At 38.6% G+C, this 19283-nt stretch overlaps 1 protein-coding gene across 3 annotated transcripts in view; it reads right to left on the reverse strand.

The window, feature by feature from the left end:
- Positions 1 to 19283, reverse strand: part of CDK14 (cyclin dependent kinase 14) — a 553564-nt gene that overhangs the window by 396791 nt on the left and 137490 nt on the right. For all 3 annotated transcript variants that reach the window (XM_033088529.1, XM_033088527.1, XM_033088530.1), the window contains one exon: positions 7589 to 7683. In XM_033088529.1, the coding sequence (XP_032944420.1) occupies positions 7589 to 7683 (95 nt within the window). The remainder of the gene's footprint in view (positions 1 to 7588; positions 7684 to 19283) is intronic.

Here is a 19283-nt window from a genome sequence, read left to right on the forward strand (position 1 = left end):
CATGGGAATGAACTATGTTGACAATGGATCCCTCATATCGCAGTCAAGCTGCACAAAATGATACCATATGGAACAGAAACAAAGCTTTCCTGCCCAGCCCTTTCCCAACTGCAGATTCATGAGCAAATTATATGACAGTTATTGCTTTAAGTCTCTAAGTTTTGGGGTGCTTCCCTTTGTAGATACACACACAAATACACACACACACACGCACACACACAAACACACACACTATTCCTAAGATGATCCTCAAGGCCTTGCCAACTTCTCAAAAATAAATTCACAAATCTCTCCGGAAAACATCCCATGCCTCCGGTCACATGGGGCTCTTCGAGTCTGCAGAGCCCACCAAGCTCTTCTCAGGGTCTGGCCTGAAACACTTCTTGTCTTTGCTCTTTACCTGGTTGGTCACATCCCCCTCAGATGTAAGCATAGCTGTGTCCTTCTCAGCAAGGCTTCCATTGTCCATCCATCTAGAGCAGGGGTGTCCAAACTGCGGCCCGCGAGCCAACTGCAGTCCGCAATCCATTGTTAATTGGCCCGCAGCAAATTCCAAAAATATATTTAGTTTACATAAATAAACCAGGTGAGGCAATATGTACTTCACCTCAAGTGAGTAGCCCGGCTGTTTGTGTATTTTACTGCATATGGCCCTTGATAAAAAACGTTGAAAAAAGTTTGGACACCCCTGATCTAGAGTATACCTACTGCCTACCCCTCTTGCTCACACAAAAACATACAACCCACCACTCTCTATTTTAATTCTTTCTCATAGAGCTTCTTCCCTTAATGCAATTGAAAATTACAAATATGTCTGCTAACTTGATTCATTTTTGTCTCCCCAGCTAGATGACAGGTTCCACAAGAAGAAAAACTCAGTTTTATTCACCGCTACATATCCACTGCCTGACCTAGTACACAGAATACATTAGGGACTTAGTGAATACCTCGAAAGGAAGGAGCTCTTTTAAACAGACACTGCCTCCATACATCCCTTGTTTAAGACAAGGGTTTCTCAGCCTTGGTACAATTGACACTTTGGACCAAATAATTCTTGGTTGCAGAAGACTGTCCTGTTCATTGGTAGGTTGGTGTAGCAGCACTCCTGGTGTGTACATTCTAGATACCAGTAACACAACCACCACTTTCCAAGCTGTGAAAAGCAAGCATGGTTCCAGATATCATCAAATGTATCTTGGGGAGAAAAATCGAGAACGAGTTGAGAACCACTAATTTAGACTAGAAAGATGCTACTTCCCTAGCTAGCATCCCAGTTTAAATTAAAAGGATGACGATAATAATGAACCAACACAGGAAAGGGAGTATGCTTTCAAATGACACCAATCTTATCAGCATATCCTTCCCCTAGGCCTCCTCAAAAACCACTTCAACTATGGAAGAAAGATTCTAGGAGCCCTGACGTTGTAATAATTACAAATTTCTATGCTCTTTCAAAAAATTCTTCCACTATCCAAAGCATACCTCCATTTTCACCAGCTGGGAATAGCTGACCTCAATTTAGAAGATAACAAATATCACTGATTGTTTTGAGGGTCTCCTAATCAAACCATCAAAGAACCCTAATAATAAAAATGACCAACAGAGGCCAATGCATCTAAACACTGTCTAATAGGAAAGTTATTCCTGTACAATTTAGTCTAATAATTGAAATCATGCTTCTTGCCTACACAATATCCTCACTGTCACTTTTGTCAAAAAGATTAGGCATTGTTTGTTTATCTGCTGCAGGCTAACTGAAACCAGCTGGACCAATGAACCAGTCTCTAATGCCTTACATTCTTCCTCTAAACAAACTCAGGGCTGAATCTGCAATTTGGATAGATTTTAGGGTTTTTAAAAATAAAATTAACAGATGTTGGTGGGTGGGCTATTATCCTCCTTGGCCTAGGTGAAGACGAGAACTCTACTTTTTCAACTTTTACTTACACACGAGAAGCACCAGATCTGAAACCCACTTGGAGCAAATTCCATTTACTCCATTAACTGTTTTTTTCCAAGTCCAGTTTCTCTTGAACGTCATAATGCCGTATGCTGTGCATTCAATTGCAAATCTCACACTGAGTGTATTATCATACTGGGATGTCATTTTCATACCCTGTAGTCAGTGTGGATATAGGCTTGATCTTTGAAGTGAGCTGTGCTAGGTAATTAGCTTTGGCCTGGGGACACAAAGTCAAAAAGAAATCCAAGCAGACCTAAGGATAACCAGAGAGGGGGCCTTGGGAGCACCCTGCGTCAGAGCCCGTACAATGGAATCGGATTTGCTTCATTCGTACACAGTACCCATTTGTGGGTAGTAACCTCCCGGGACACTGGAAGTCAGCATGACAGTCCAGGTGTCAACACATGAGATTGAAACCAGTGAACCAGGAGTCCCTGTGTTTTCCATCTGGGCATTTCTGACTTTCAGAATTCTTCAAACTCCTCCTGATAGTGTTTCAATGGCTCTGACCTTCAGGGCAAGCAGTAAAAGCGACCTCTTTAATCTCACATATTCTGAAAAGGTGGCTAAGTGCCACTGTCGCTCTTCTGACTGCTGCTTGTTTTAATTAACAGCATTTGTTCTCCCCATTTCTCCTGCGGCTTTGAAGTAGTCTTTGAAATGTACTTAGTATATTTTAGTCTTGGTTTGGGGTAGTCTCTCGATTTAGAAGGTCGTCTAATTCAACTTCAATAATTCAGCACAAATTGGCTGAATGAAACGCTAAAAGAAGATTGGCACTTTCAATCACATAAAGTCTCACGTTACATAAAGTGAGCAAATTCCTCCGTTGTTCCTATTCACCTCTGAGATAACAATTTAGGACTGGCACAAACCAGTGTGGACAGGCTTCTCTGTTTAGCAGGCTCCCACAGGAGTAAAGCTTTGCATCTTCACCTCAACAGAAACAGAAGATAAGCAAATTTAAAAAAAACACACACACCAAAAAAAAAAAAAAAAAAAAAAAAAAAAAAAACAGATTTCAGGATCATCTCTGGGGTGACTTTGTCAGAGTAAGTCCAATACTATAATTCCAGAGATGAAACCAAGAGCAAGGTTTTTCCCTCTCTAAATTAACACGAGAAGTAACAGAAAAGCAAAAGCAAGCGGCTCCAGCCTCACATCCCGCATACCTAAAGTACGAAGGAAAAGAGGACTCTGTCCCAGGCAAGAGGAAAGTTTCATGGCATCTCACCACTTGTGGCAGGGCGCAATAACCCAGGGAGTTCAGGCATCTGGGAGGGAGTGAGGTGTGCTCCACCAGCAGAATCCCAGGGCGCTGAGGAGCATATGGGTCCCACCACATCTCATGTTTGGGAGTTGAGGTCACTGGTGATCAGAGCTTTTGTCTACCACAGCCATGCATTCATAGGTGCTCACATAATAACAATCCACCAACCCTTCAAAATTACATGCCTTAACGCCAATTCCACTTTAACACTCAAACATAACACTTTCGCTTAATGAAAATTTGCACAATAATCAAAATGAATCAGTTTGCTCTTACTTGAAAGGCCCCCGGACTTTAACAAAGTCAGTGGAGTGTCTAGTTACGAAGGGTGAAAATCTCATTGTATTTCCTTGGAGAACTAAGCCCCAAAAGGAACTGTCCAAGGAGTCCTACGAATGAATACACACAGTGATGTGGGAGGCTTGATTGAAAAGCAAATGAGGCTGTGAATTCAAACGCTGGCCACTGGAGAGAATATATTTTAAATACTTTAGTCAACTCCATCCTCCCTTCCTTCCTTTTGAAGCCCCTACCATTTTACCTGCCCTTTCTTATTGCATTCTAGCTGATATAGAATATGCTACATTCTAACTTTATAGAGAGAGTACCTATGTATATGGACCATCTGCCTTCAAGATTGTTAAGTTTCCTGACAGCAGAATCCGCATCTAAGATATGCCTTTTTCACATACAGCATAGAAAGGGCATAAAAACAACATAATAAACACTCATAATTAGTTGAATAAGCTCAGAAAATGTTAACAAGTGTCTTAATGTATGAGGTCCCTGGGAAACTGAGGTAAAAAGATGAGTTCACGGTGCTGAATTTAAGACATTTTAAAATGCCATGCTTTAAAATGCTGAGTATTATACAATACATGATTTTTTAAAATCCTCTATTAATTGCTATAGGGATTTAGAAGAGAGAACATAATCAGGAAACCAAACCAGGATAGCGACTGGTAGAGTGATCATAAATGGTCTCCCTTCCCCAAATATAAACACAAGCCTGCACAAAGAAAACAAGTAAGAACCTGGAGAACACTTGTTTAAAAAAGAAAATCTCTACTCAAATATGAAAATGTGGAAAGTTCAAAGCTTTTTTTTTTAAAAAAAAATTGATTTCTGAGTGTTGTGCATCGATATGGTTGCAGGTAACCAGCCATAATCTATAGAGCCAAGCTCATTACCAAGGCGGTTACACACACAGGACTCTCAGTCAGCTTCTCCCCAGCCTGTGTGTCCCTCCAGGAATAGGAAAGTCAAGAGAACTCAAAAGTAATACAAAGCCTTGCTAAGTTTCTAAATGAAGGCTAATAGCAACAACTACTATACCAATCAACAATTACACAAACCTCTTGGTGGGTGGGGGGGTAGAATATCCTTTGATTAATTATTTAAAGAACCACGAAATAAAAGATGGATTACAAATACCGAAAGTAGAAAAAGAAAAACATTGTCGTGAACACAATGCCAAATTAGTGAGGTTTGAAATTCCTAATTGGATTGAATTGTGTTGTCCAGAAGAGATATGTTGAAGTTCTAACCCCCAATACCTCAGAATGTGACCGTATGCGGAAACAGGGTTTTGACAGAAGTAATTAAGTTCAAATGAGGCCATTAGGCTGGGCCCTAATGCAACACGAAATGTCCTTATAAAAAGGGGGCATTTGGACACAGAGATGGACCCATGGATAGAGAACACCATGTGAACATGAAGGCAGAGATCAGGGTGATGGTTCTAGAAGCCAGGAATGCCACAGATTGCCGCGCACTGCAGAGGCTATGAGAGCGGCAGGGAGCAGATTCTCCCTCACAGAACTGACCCAGAAGGAACCAACTCTGCCAACACCCTGATATTAGACTTCTAGCCTGCAAAACTATGAGATGATAAATTTCTATGGTTTAAGCCATCCAGTCTTCGTTTGGCAGCCCTAGCAAACTACTACAATAAGGTTCATGGCAAAATCCAAAGTTGACACCCATAAGTCAACACATATATGTGAAACGCTCTCAAACCAAAAATCAGTGAGATCTCTGCAAATGCCAGGCAGTTTTATTGCAAGAGAATGATAGCTGCTCTTGGAAAAGATGCTACAGATAATGTTTAAAGATGCGGGCAGGGCTGCAGACATTTATGGGAGAGTGGTTAGGAATATAGTAACAGGCATCCCAGTGCTTAGCAGGCTCTTCAAATCATGCAGCACCAAACAAATGCAGCTCTCTAGTCCTGCTGGATGGCATGTAACTGTTGTTCTCTGGCCTGACCTTGTCACCTTAAAGCAAGCAAGCACAGGCAACCTGTCACCTCTTAAAGGAGGTGAGTGGTCAATGGCTTTCATCTCCAGCCAGTGGAAATTAAATACTACATGTGAACAGCAGGCTTGAAACTGCTTGAGAAATGGTGACGAAATACATTTAAACCTGCTGGAGTGAAAAGTATTAACTGTCCAGGACCATCCTTCTCAAACATTTCAGGTACTTAAAAGGCAGTCTTTCTTTCATTCAGGCATAGTAAATGGAGGATTTTTCAACCATCTCCAAGACTGTGACATAAATCTTAAACATTTAATAGAGTTATTAACTTACATTTGGAAATCAGCTGAGCACATCTTTTTTGGGAAGGCATTTCAAAGTGATTGGTTTGTTTCTTTATAATAAAATAGTATGTTTGCTTCGGTTAGATTCAGAGCACATGCGAGAACCGTCTGGAATATTCAACAAAGACAAGTCTTTCCAAGGAAGGCCTTATACTGTGGAAGCAGTGTAGCCTAATGATTAGGAAAAGAATGTCTTCAAACCAAAGAGACATGCGCCAAAACAAGCATTGCCACTAACTACCTGTACGGACTTGAACAAATGGCTAAAACTCTCTACGAACACAGATTCCTGGTCAAAGGGAGATGATGATACTAGGACCTATCTTATAGGGCATTGTGAAGAGTAAATGAGACAAGGATTACACCATATGACATATAACATAATTGCTTAATCCAGCATAGTTATCTTCACATTATTAACATTAAGTATACAAGCAATTTTTATACAGTAGAGTCATAACTATTTTTCTTTAGGAAAAAATATAAAATTTGAGACACAATCCCTACTGAAATTAGCTCAACCATTTAGACTGTTACCATTGCATTCTGTAATGCTCAAGTAATATAGGTAGTTAAGTCATTAACAGCCCTCTAGATTTTGTTGTTGTTGTTTATTCCCTATCATGTTTATGCTTCATTCAAATAAAAAACACAGACCTTTTTTTTTTTTCAAATATCTAGGATCTCAAAACTTATACTATTATTTTTGACTTACAGCATTTCTGCACTTCCTTACTTACATAGCTTCCTTTCTTTCTCAGGAATATTCCTTCATCTTAATTCAGAAACCATAAACAAAGGTATAAGAATACATTCCACAAAAGACAAAGATTATTAAATCTGCACATTGTCAAAATTTCTAATTATGTGTTTAAAATCATAGTTCAGAGTGTTTTCTTCTACATCTTTTTTTAATCAGCTTAGAATTTCCTAAATTTTACAATGACTTAATTGAGACAAAAACAGGGATGATTTACAAAATTACTTTTCAACATTATTTGGTAATGTGATTAAAGTAAAACAAGGCTTGTTTGTCTCCAGCAGTTATTTCAGAAATAGCATTAAGTTTTCTTAATAAAGGAATAAGCTACACACCACCAAATACAATAACTCTGTACTCTTAATCAGTCAGGGAAAGGGAGGGAGTCTATCAGAAACGTGTGGGTGAACTTTTTAAGGATCTAAATCTGTGCCCTTTCTCTGGGAAGCGTAAGGGAAGAGGACAAATGGGGGAAAAGTTGCTTCTCTTTGTGAAAATATATGCCACATGATGCCAGAACAGACAGTTAGAAAAAAAGAAAGAGTGTGCAGTATTTTTAATTAAGTAACGTCTGAAAGATGGAATAAAAGTTCATTTGTAATAAAAAGACGTCAAGAATGGCCAATACATTTAGCTTTGTCAAATCAGTACTCTTACCCTTAAGCAAACGCTAAATCTCCATGAGAAATTAATCATATCCTTTACCTGGAAACAAATTCTCATCTGAGGGTTCCAACTCCAATGAGAGAAAGAGAAAACAAAGTTGGCGGGAGGAGACAGGACAGGAAAAATAAATTGGATAAGTCTGCAAAACTGTTTGCTAGCAGGGAAAACCAATTCTGCTGAGTTTTACTTGTTAAAAGAACAACAATAACAACAACAAAAACCTGAGAGGGAAATTTATTATATATTAAATAAAAATTATTTAAATATAGTTACTTAGTATTAGGAGATCATATTTAACTTGTCAAATATTCAAAAACTAGTGAACTTACTTGCTTTTCCCTTTGTATACTGTAGCATAAGATCCTTCCCCTAATTTTTCCAGTTTTTCATATGAGTCAGCTTTTCCAAATTTGGGACTTGTCGGCTAAAAATGGAGCAGAGGATAAACAAAACAGATTGTATCAAACTAATTAACAATAATCCAATTTTGCTAAACATGTACAGATCTCTGTCACTTTTTAAATAACTTTTTTCTGATATGACTGTTTATTTTAAAAAAACAACATAGTAAATATTCAGGGTACAATACTCAGAAAATACAAATGAACACAGTGTAGAAGTTTAAATTTATCCAAAATCTAACCACCAAGAGGGAACCACTGTCAATATTTTGATCTCTTTCCAGTATCTTGATGATTGCTTTTTTACATAAATGGGATTACACTATACATACTGTCTTGTAACCTGCTTTTTTCCACTCAGTAAGATATGAATATTTTCCATGTTATTATATCATTTTCTAAATCAGCGCCTGGCAAATCCCATCCACCATCCATTTTTGTGTATCTCATAAGCTTCAAAAGGGTTTTACTTTTCTTAATGGGGAACGGGGGGTGGGGTGGGGTGAAAAGAATAAAATGTCATAGCATGTGAAAATAATATGCAAATAAAATTTTAGTGTCCATAAAGTTTATTGGAACACAGTCGCAAACATTCATTGACACACATAAAGTTTATTGGAACACAGTTACACTTATGGTATTTCCCCGAAAATAAGACCTAGCCGGACAATCAGCTCTAATGCATCTTTTGGAGCAAAACTTAATATAAGACCCGGTATTATATTATATTATATTATATTATATTATATTATATTATATTATATTATATTATATCATATCATATCATATTATACTGCACTATACTATATTATATTATACCTGGTCTTATAGTAAAATAAGACCTGGTCTTACATTAATTTTTGCTCCAAAAGATGCATCAGAGCTGATTGTCTGGCTAGGTCTTATTTTGGGGGAAATACAGTATTCACGCCTTACAACTCTCAAATTACAACAGAGTTGTAGTTGTAACAGAGATCACATGGCCAGCAAAGTTGAAAATGTTTACTATCTGAACCCTATTGTAAATCACTGTATAAAATTCAGTCAGACAAAGGTATTCCTCCATATCTTTCAGTGATAATACAAAAAGATAATCAAAAACATATCATTCATATATCATGAATTAGTACAAAAGAAACTCACTAAACCAATTCTTCAGGTTTAACAGCGACAAAATAACTCTTCTGTGAAAAATGGTACATCCTGTCACAACCATAAAAGTGCTAAGAGTGGGTTATCTCATCACTCTTGCTATGCTCAACACCCACCCCAACTTTCACCAGAGAGCAAGAAAAGGAGAATGCTGTCCTCCATAGGAGCAAATTTTAATATCACTTTAAAAGAGTAAAACCAAAACATATTAGAAAATGATAACTATATAAGGAATTAAAAGCATCTAAAGGGATGAGAAATTTTCAAATCCACAGTGATAATGGGAGAAATACATCACTCAGACATCAACAGAGCAAGCAGACAACTAATACATAAGGGATATATGGGTTTGAATATTGCAATTATTATACATATTAATATACATTCAAATACATATTTAACAGTCACAAAAAAATGACCATAAATTAGCACAAAAAAAAAACCACCACAAAAAAATCTCAATATTCAAAACCACAGAAACAGTTCCAGTTACTTTTTATAAACACAATGCAATAAATCAGAAATAAAGAATAAAAGGAAAACAAGATCCAAGATGGTGGAGTAGATAAACACTGAGCCTGCTTCCTTCCATGAACAAATTAAAATTACAACTAAATTACAGAAGAGTCAACCTGGAGAACCATCTGAAGTCTGGCTGAACAGAAGTTTCATAACTAAGGATATAAAGAAGCCATATCGAGACTGGAAGGAAGGCAGAGATGTGAAATGGGCCCCAAACCTCCATGTGGAAATTGAGAATCAGGGGAGATATCTCAGCTGCAGAATCTTCCCCCAAAGGAGTGAGGGACCCCAACCCCACAATAGAGTCCCTAGCCCCAGTACTGGTGCCAGGAAGAGGAGCCCCCACAGTATCCATCTATAAACAAACACTGGGGATTTCCACAATCCATATGGGACAGAAGGCTGCGGGAAACCCAGGCATCCTCTGAAAGGGTCCGCACATAGACTCTCTTGCTTGAAAGCACTCACCTTGAGCTCTGGTGGAGGGACAGTGACTCAGGGGTATCAGAGACATATGGGGAGCTGACTGAGTTGTGTGGCTTCCGGACGAAGGCTGGAGAACAGTCAGCATTTTCCCTGTGTGAGGTCCTTCTCCCAGCCAGCCTGCAGGTGGGTACCCTTTTTTCTGTGTCCAGCCTGCCCCATACGCTTACGGCCAAACCTGAATCTGATTGGTCTGGTGAGCTCCACAGCTCTACAGTGCTGACTCACTGAGACCCCACCCCACTCAACTCCCACAACACCTGAGGCAGCTTCTCTCCAGCAGACAGCACCGCCCACATTGCACTCTTCCTTGGAAAACTATTGAAATCCGCAGCACCCAAGCTGGCAGCAACTGGCTTTGGTATACTCTGAGACTTTTGCTGAGTAGCTTCAGGTTCAGCACAGGCACCAAACCAGAATTTACATTAACCTGGAGACCACAACTCTTCACACTCTAGTGACTCCCTAAGATCCTGCCTCACCCATTCGCAGCTTTATCAGTGGCTGAACCTTGAGGGAGCTGGCAGGTAGCAGCAGGCTTCAGGGTGTTCTGGCATTTTGCAGAGATACACAGACCCTGTGCTGGTGGCAGATGTCCGCAGTTCACAGTGTGGTCTCTCCCACCCACCTCCAGGTTTAGCACAGGGAGCAAACAACCTCGGATCACTCTGTAGCTCCTACTAGGTAATCTCCACTTGGACATAGGCAGTAGGTGACCTGGGCCTGCACCGGAGCCCCTTACAAGACGCCCAGAACCAACATATTTGGAGATTGGCTTCAGGCGACATCAGAGCACCACCAAACTAGCCCCACAAGTGGCACACACATAGGGTGGACTCAACAGGCACCAGAGACCACCAGAGACCACAGTGGGCAAATCCCACTCAGTGGGGGTAAACCACCCACACAGTAGCCTGTAAACTGTGGACGTGGCCAAACCCCATATGCAATCAGCGTGAGGGTCAATCCCACCCATTGAGGTGCCCATAGCAATTAAAGCTCAACTACAACAGGAGGGCACACACAACCCACGTAAGGGACACACACGGGGCACCCAGAGCAGGTGACCAGGGAGACTGTGCCACTGGGCTCCACAGGACACCTACTACCATGTTTCTCCGAAAATAAGACAGAGCCAGACCATCAGCTCTAATGCGTCTTTTGAGGCAAAAATTAATATAAGACCTGGTATATATTATATTGTACTACATTGTATTGTATTATATTATATAAGATCCAGTCTTATATTAAAATAAGACTGGATCTTATATTAATTTTTGCTCCAAAAGACACATTAGAGCTGAAGGTCTGGGTAGGTCTTATTTTCGGAGAAATATGGTACATAAAGCCAGGCCAAGACTGGGGCATGTGGCAGATCTACCTAATACATAGAAACAAACATAGAGAGGCATTCAAAATGAGGAAACAAAGAAATATGTCCCAAATAAAATAACAGGAGAAAACTCCAGAAAAAGAACTAAATGAATGAAATGGAGGCAAGCAACCCACCAGAGACAGAGTTCAAAACAATGGTTAAAAGGATGCTCAAGGAACATAGTGAGAACTTCAACAAAGAGATAGCAAGCATAAAAAAGCAAATAGAAACCATAGAAAAGAACCAGTCAGAAGTGAAGAATACAATAACTGAAATGAAGAAAGCACTAGAAGGAACCATCAGCAGACTAAATGAAGCAGAGGACTGAATCAGTGATATGGAAAACAAGGTAACAGAAAACACTCAATCAGAACAGAAGAAAAAAGAATCCAAAAAAATGAAGAACGCTTAAGAGACCTCAGGGACAGTATCAAGCTTAACAACATTCACATCTTAGAAATACCACAAGGAGAAGAGAGAAAGCAAAGCTTTGAGAACCTATTTAAAGAAATAATGACTGAAAACTTTCCTAACCTGGTGAAGGAAATAGGCATACAAGTCTAGGAAGCGCAGAGTCCCAAACAAGATGAAAACAAAAAGGCCAACACCAAGACACATTAGAATTAGAATGCCAAAGTTTAAGGACAAAGAGAGAATCTTAAAAACAGCAAGAAAGGCAATTAGTAACTTATAAGGGAGCTCCCATAAGACTACCAGCTGATTTCTCAACAGAAACTTTGCTGGCCAGAAGGAATTGGCACAAAATATTCAATGTGACGAATAGCAAGGACGTACAACCAAGATTACTCTACCCAGCAAGGCTATCATTTAGAATTAAAGGACAGATAAAGAACTTCCCAGACAAGAAAAAGCTTAAGGAGCTCATCAACACCAAACCAGTATTACAAGGCATGTTAGAGGAACTCTTTAAGATGGAGGAAAAATAGATAAAAAATATGAAAAATAAAATGGCAATAACTACATATCTATCAACAATCACTTTCAATGTAAATGGATTCAATGCTCTACTCAAAAGACATAGGAGGGTTGAATGGATAAGAAAACAAGACTCTTACATTTGCTGCCTACAAGAGACTCACTTCAGATTGAAGGACACACAGACTGAAAGTTAAGGGATGAAAAAAGACATTTCATTAAAATGGAAATGAAAACAACAACAAAAAGCTGGGGTAGCAATACTTACACCAGAAAAAAAATAGACTTCAAAACAAAGGTTATAACAAGAGACAAAGAAGGACCCAATAATCCTACTTCTGGGTATTTAGCTGAAGGAACCCAAAACGTCACTTCGAGGGGACCTGTACATCCATATGTTCATTGCAGCATTATTTACAATAACTGAGATGTGGAGGCAGCCTGGGTATCCGTTGATAGAAGAATGGATAAAGAGGATGTGGTACATATATATACAATGGATTATTGCTCGACCATAGAAGGGAATGGGTTCTTGCCATCTGTGGTGGCATGGATGGACCTGGAGGGTATTGTGCTGAGTGGAGTGTCAGACAGAGAAAGACAGATGCAATGTGATTTCACTTATATGTAGAATCTAAAGAACAAAATAAACAAACAAAACAGAAACACTCATGGATCCAGAGAACATTTTGATGGTTGCCAGACAGGACAGGGGTTAAGGAGGTGGGTGCAAAAGAGGAAGGGATTAAGTACAAACTGATTGTTACGAAGTAGTCATGGGGATGTAGGGTGTGGCATAAGGAATATAGTCAGTAATATTGTAATAACCATGTATGGTGTCAGATGGGTATTAGATTTATTGGGGTAATAGATGGGAGGGGGTTGTGGGCAGGGTGAAAAAGGTGAAGGGATTAAGAAGTACAAATTGGTAGTTACAAAATCGTCACTGAAATGTAAAGTGAAGCACAGGGAATATAGTCAATAGTATGGTAATAGCTATGTATAGTACTAGGTGGGAAGTAGACTACTCAGAGGGATCAATTCTTAAATTATATAAATATCTAACAACTATGCAGACACCTGAAATTAATATAAAATAAAATTAAATGTCAAAGGTAATTGAAAAAATTTTTAAAAGGGGGGGAAAGGGTGATAAGGGGTTCAAATTTCCAGGTATAAAACAAATAAGTCACAGGAATATAATGTACAGCATAGGGAATATAGTTAGAAAGCATAGCATGGTGTCAGATGGTTGCTGGACTTATCATGGTGATCACTTCTTTAGGTATAGAAATGTTGAATAACTATGTTATACCCCTGAAACTAATATGATAGTGTAAGTTAGCTATATTTTTAGTAAAAATCTTAAAAATAAATAAATAAATAAGTAGCACGAAGGACATGACATTTTATGACCCCTGGGATGTGGCCACATCAACACATGAAAGAAAACTTAAACATACATGCACATACTAGAAAAGAAAAAGGATTAAAAGTAGTATGAGTTAGACATTTAAGCTACAGATAGAAAAGGAACAACATAGTACATAGTAGGAAGAGATTAATAAAAACACTGGACCACCTATTCTTTTCCTTAAGAAACTTGTAAAGTACTAACCATGTGTTGAGTTGAATCAAGTAAAACTTAATGGAAAATTACATTCAAAATCGCTTGACTAGTCCTATGTGGGTTATGTTCTCATGCAGTTTTCATCACCAGGAAACAGCTTGTGAATGTTACACTTTACCATCACCCTCCTGAGCCCAAGTTTCAAATAGAAATTTCAAAACCTATATTAAACTTCAGTATAAAATGATCTTCAATGGGGAAAATATTGTGTTCACAGTTCCACTCTAAATTATTTAAAATCAGAATGAGAAGTCTGCTTGCTGTTGTGCTCCTTTAAGAATGAATCCAATCTAAGTTGAAGAAAAAAGCAGCAAGCAGAAATTATCTCTTTACTCATATTAGGAGATAAACTGTTAATGGGTACTTAGAGCAAGTACAGGACACGGTTACACAAAACTTGTAAGAGAATACGTTCTCTTCCTGGAAAGACACAAATAATTTCTAAAAAGGATAGATTTCACTCTTCATAAACTGCCTATATAACAGAGATGATGCAATCATTTTGAGGCACATCATATGAAACTTGGAGTTGAAGAAATTGAATTGAGGAAATTAGAAAAGCAAGTGGAATATTTTTTAAAACATACTCCATTTATCCACAAGAAAAATCAAGTAAGAGAAGATGCTAATGGCACAAAGTAGTCTGTTTATCTAATTAAATGAATTTGGATGCTTTAACTGCTATAGTTAAAATACATTCTATGAAAACCGTGATGGCAGAAAATTAACATTTCACCACCTTTGGTGGTAATACAATCAATGTTATTTGTCCTGTGAAATGGATATATAAACATTATGAAAATACACTATAATTTACAGGTCAGTCATGCTCGTTCTATAGCAAGAATTGCATACATGTAATGCCTTTGTAAAAGTTGTTCTAGTATACAAAAGGATGAGCCAATGAAATAGGCCATGTCTACGACATAGTCTGAGCTGTAAGAGTTAGATTCTTGCAAAGTTGACCTCCTATTTTAAGTATGCAGTAATATTCTGAACTGTAATTACTATCATACAAATAAGGAATCCAAGTGCTAAGTCTTTAAAGAGGCAATAATAAAATCTTTCCTATCAAATGAGCAAAACTAAGAATAATTCAGAAGGAGAGATCCTATTTTGTTTAATAATTAAAATTCAAGGCTTTGGTTTCTTTTTTTCCCTTGTAACTTTATTAAGTCATCACATTTAAATACAGATGCTAGATCAAACCAGTATGTTGTCAACCCTAAACATTCTCTTTGGCTCCTTGACATCAGGTGCATAGATGAATGGGAAACAGCTTTATGGGCCAACTATCCCTGTCTTATCACTTAGCTACTTAGGGTGCAGGTTTGAGATAGCACTTTAGAGAACTGGAAACCCAGAGGGCGCAACAGCAATTACTAGTGGATATTAACTGCACAGACACTTGGAATTTAACAAGAAAATGTTAATACAGTTTTTTTAACAGAACAAAGGTACAGAGAACTGCCAATTGTCTGGACCAGTGGAGGTGAACATTGGCATGGATAATGAAAAACTGAAGACAATATTGCGGTTGAATGGTGTCTGCCACCCTGCCCTTACTAGCTCTAGTTCATTATTTGTGTAATCAACAAAAACAACTAGCTAGTATCAACTGTTTACTGTGTGCCAGGCTTTGAGCTAATCCCTTTAAATACATTACCTACATGTAATCCCTATGACACCACCCTGAGGTTGGTTCTATGCAATCCTGAGACCTGAATGGGCTCGGCCATCTCCAGCTGCTCGCGTGACAAAGTGACAACCGTAGCGGTGGCGGGCAGTAGTGTTCATAAGGGTCTCTAGCAGTGTGGTCAGACTAGAAAAGATGTAATGCGCTCTCCAGCAGCAGCAGAGGGAAAGACGTGTTTCTGTGGCTTCATTACATGCAAGGTAAAAAGACTGCTGTATCACCTCACTGATGCAAGAGCCTCACTATCTTTGCCTTTTAAAACTGTAGCAACAATGAAGCAATGATAGCTGAGAACAAAAGAACATTTGCCAACTGTCATCACAATTCAAGTGACTGTATAAGTAGAAACAAACTGCAGCAACAGACTTCTGTCAGCTAGTATAGAGAAGGCTTTCTTCTGATACTGTTTATTTAGAAGCAGTTTTAGTATAGCACATGTAAATTACAATCCGTATCAGATGAAAGAAAAATGAGGGAAGCCCCCAGGTTCTTTCTTGGGCCTAAAGATAGGGAATCAACCCTGAAATGATAAGACATTTTTTCCACCATGCAGATGAAGATGATAAGCATGAGTCTTCACCTAAAAGGTGATTATGGTTGGAGTATGTTCCATGGCAAAGAAATCCAAAACGATGAAGGAAATTCTTAAACAGATCCTTATTTAAATATATCACAGTAGATGTGTGTGAAGAGGATGTTATTTTGGATGAACCAGTGGAAACTGGTCTTTATGTGACTGTCTTATTTCTTTCCATTCTGAAGTTATAAAAGAATGGGGAGGGGGAACCCCTTTATCCTCTCTGATTATAAAACAGTAATTGGAGAATATTGAATAAAATAGAAAACTAAAATTAAACTCACCCCCTCACAGATAGGTCATGTTAACATTTTGATATATTTCTTTCCAGCCCTTTCTTCTGTGTATATTTTTAAAAACATATTTAGTACTATAGTGTATATGTAATTTTATATTTAATTTTTTCACTAACTATATAAAAAGATTTATTTTCTCCACATCATCCTTCAAAACCAGATTTATAATGGTATTACAGTGTACCTTCATGTGGCTGTACTATAACATTTAACAAATATCCTAACAATTACATGGTTTCCAGTTTTCACTATTAAAAATAAGGTTATAGTGAATTCCTCCAATGTATATCTTTGTTTGTAACTCTAAGTTTTTTAAGATAAATTCTTGAATTATTGAATATTTTAATCCCTTATGCTTTTGCCAAATCTGTCATTCCTTATATGTGTATTCATACTTTAGTTCTTAAGAACTTAATATTTGAATTTTAGATTTTACTTACTATGTTTTATAAATCAAACTGAAATATCAATTAAACTTAAGTATTACTTCATAGTAAAGTAGTACTTCATAGTAAAGTCCACTAGTCAAAATTATTGTTACAGGTGTATCTGAAAATTTATAACCTAACACTCTGTGAATTAAGTGAATTTCTCACCGAGAACTACCTTTAAAAGATGCTTGCTGTTATAAATGTGTTCATGTTAAATTGTTCTTATTACCAAAATATGTAGTCCCCAGCTGTGTACAAGTCTCACTCTAGTTAGGTGTTCAAGAAGCGTCTCCTTCAGCAAGAAGGTGATGGGCCATGTGGAGAAGACCTTTTGGGCTCCCATAGCCTTTATTGATTGTCATTATTTCAAAGAGAAGCTAAGACCCTTTACAGACTGAAGTTCATCCAGAGAATATTAAAATTTCCTCATCCTTTAGGGTAAAATGTTCTCTTACTACCACATGGTTCTTTCTACAAAAACCATTTGCCTATAAAACGAGGTGCTATCTAAGGTCATATCCCACATGCTGTCTTTGGTAAGGAAAACGTTCCTCTTTCACAACAACAAAAAAAGCAGGGAACTGACTGTTACTGAATTCTGTCAGGATGCTTCAAATCATAGAAACTGAGACATCTTTGCAAGAGCAGAACTCTTCTAAAAGTATTTATAAAACTTGAAGGGTTTGTCATTTAAGTGGCCAAGTGATTCTTGGTACAGAGTACTTCTATTTAAATTTTTAAAACTAAGGGGAATTTTGGAATAAATCTTCTTTGACTGGAAAGAAGGGAAGGAAAGGGAGGGGGAGAGAGGGGAAAAAGAAGGAAAAAAGGAAGGGAGAGGGAAAGAAGAAGGGGGGAGAGAGAGAAAGAGAGAGAGAGAGGGAGGGAGGGAGGGAAGGAGATAGGAAGGAAGTAAGGAAGAAAGGAAAGAAGGAAGGAAGGAGATCTAAGATCCTCGAGTGGAATCAAAAATGGATTACCTTTATCATTATTACATTGGTGGAATCTTGCCATGGAGATCTAACTCCTACCCAAATGGAAGAGATATTAATTATGCTTAAGTCTGTCATCTACTGAAATCTCATTCCTAGAGGCAGGAATGTGTTTTTGAACTGTATTTTTATAAACTACATGAGTATGCCTTTGTGTTCATTGTGATTATACCTTGATATGGCTATAAGAATGTGCAATTCCACCTTGAATTCACTGAAAATTGATTTTAACCTTCATACATAACCCTTTATGACTGTTGATGGCCACATGAATTGCAGGAAAACCACAAGAATCACTTCTCTATCACAATATACTATAACTGTGAGAGTGGGTGTGAGGGTAAGGTGGGAAGGCTTCCATTCGAACTACGTGACCTCATTAAACAAGGATTTGAAGTGAAACCCGCTTTGGCTAATTTTTCTTCTGCCTTTGATCTCTAGAACAGGCTCTATCATCCTGCATTTCTATCCCTATTAAACACAGCCACAAAAAGGTAATTCATATTTGATGGGTGTGTTGGTTACAAAATAGATCTAGATGCTACACAAAGGGACAGACCCAAACACCATACATGATGACAGCCTGGCAAGGGGACTTGGTTCTATCTGGGAATTGTCTAGTCTCCACAAGAAGGAGGCAGTGCCAAGATGAGATCCCCAAGGACGACCATCGGAGAACTGAAGAACTCTCATTTTCAAGTTTGCACCTTCTTCCCCTTCAGATTGGGCCTGCCTATCATGGGATGTAGATTTTTTCTGGTGATGGAAAAAGGCAAATTTTGAGGAATTTGTGGAATGTACAGAGGACAGCAATCTCAATATGAATATCTGGTAAATATGGTCTCTTTAAGCTTGGCTTATGAAAACACAGCTCACTGAAATTCCTTCTAAACTGGGCCAGCAGGACAGGCAGACTCCAAGAGCAGTCCCAATCGGTCTAGCTATTGAAGAGCACAGCTGGGTTGGAGGAGGTGGTAGGAAAAGGGGAGGGAAAGTTTGTCCTGTCAGTAACAGTATTAATCACTACCTAAGGACTAGGCCCAGGAAGAGTAGGCACGCAAAAAGTGTCTGAAATAAACAAAATCTGTCAAATACCTCTTGAAATATACCAATTTAAATAAAGTCACACTCATTACATTTTGCCTGAATTTCAAAGTGCCACTATCTGGACCAAATCGAGAAGTATACATGAGTGTGATGGTCACAAAGGTCAAGGCATTCTTGGTTCCTTGATTTTAGTCATGATCCTTCTTTTTGTCTCCTTCTTCCACCTTCCCCCACCCCCCACTCCAGTTCAAGCTGTTGTTTCTCAGTCTAGTTGTATAGGACACAGCTCCCTGGCCCATACTGGTATTATGAGCCTTGCGCTCCTCCCAGCTGAGGCAGTCGGTCGCCAGTCATCGGTCTGCCACTCCCAACAGCTCATGGCAGCTCTCGCCGGCTGCCAGCTGCTCATGGCAGCCCAGCTCCAGGGAGAGCCGATCTTCACAGTCTTAGCTGTAGAGAGCACAGCTCATTGGCCCATGAAGGAAT

Source organism: Rhinolophus ferrumequinum, chromosome 20 (assembly GCF_004115265.2).
Source record: "Rhinolophus ferrumequinum isolate MPI-CBG mRhiFer1 chromosome 20, mRhiFer1_v1.p, whole genome shotgun sequence".
Lineage (NCBI taxonomy): Eukaryota > Metazoa > Chordata > Mammalia > Chiroptera > Rhinolophidae > Rhinolophus > Rhinolophus ferrumequinum.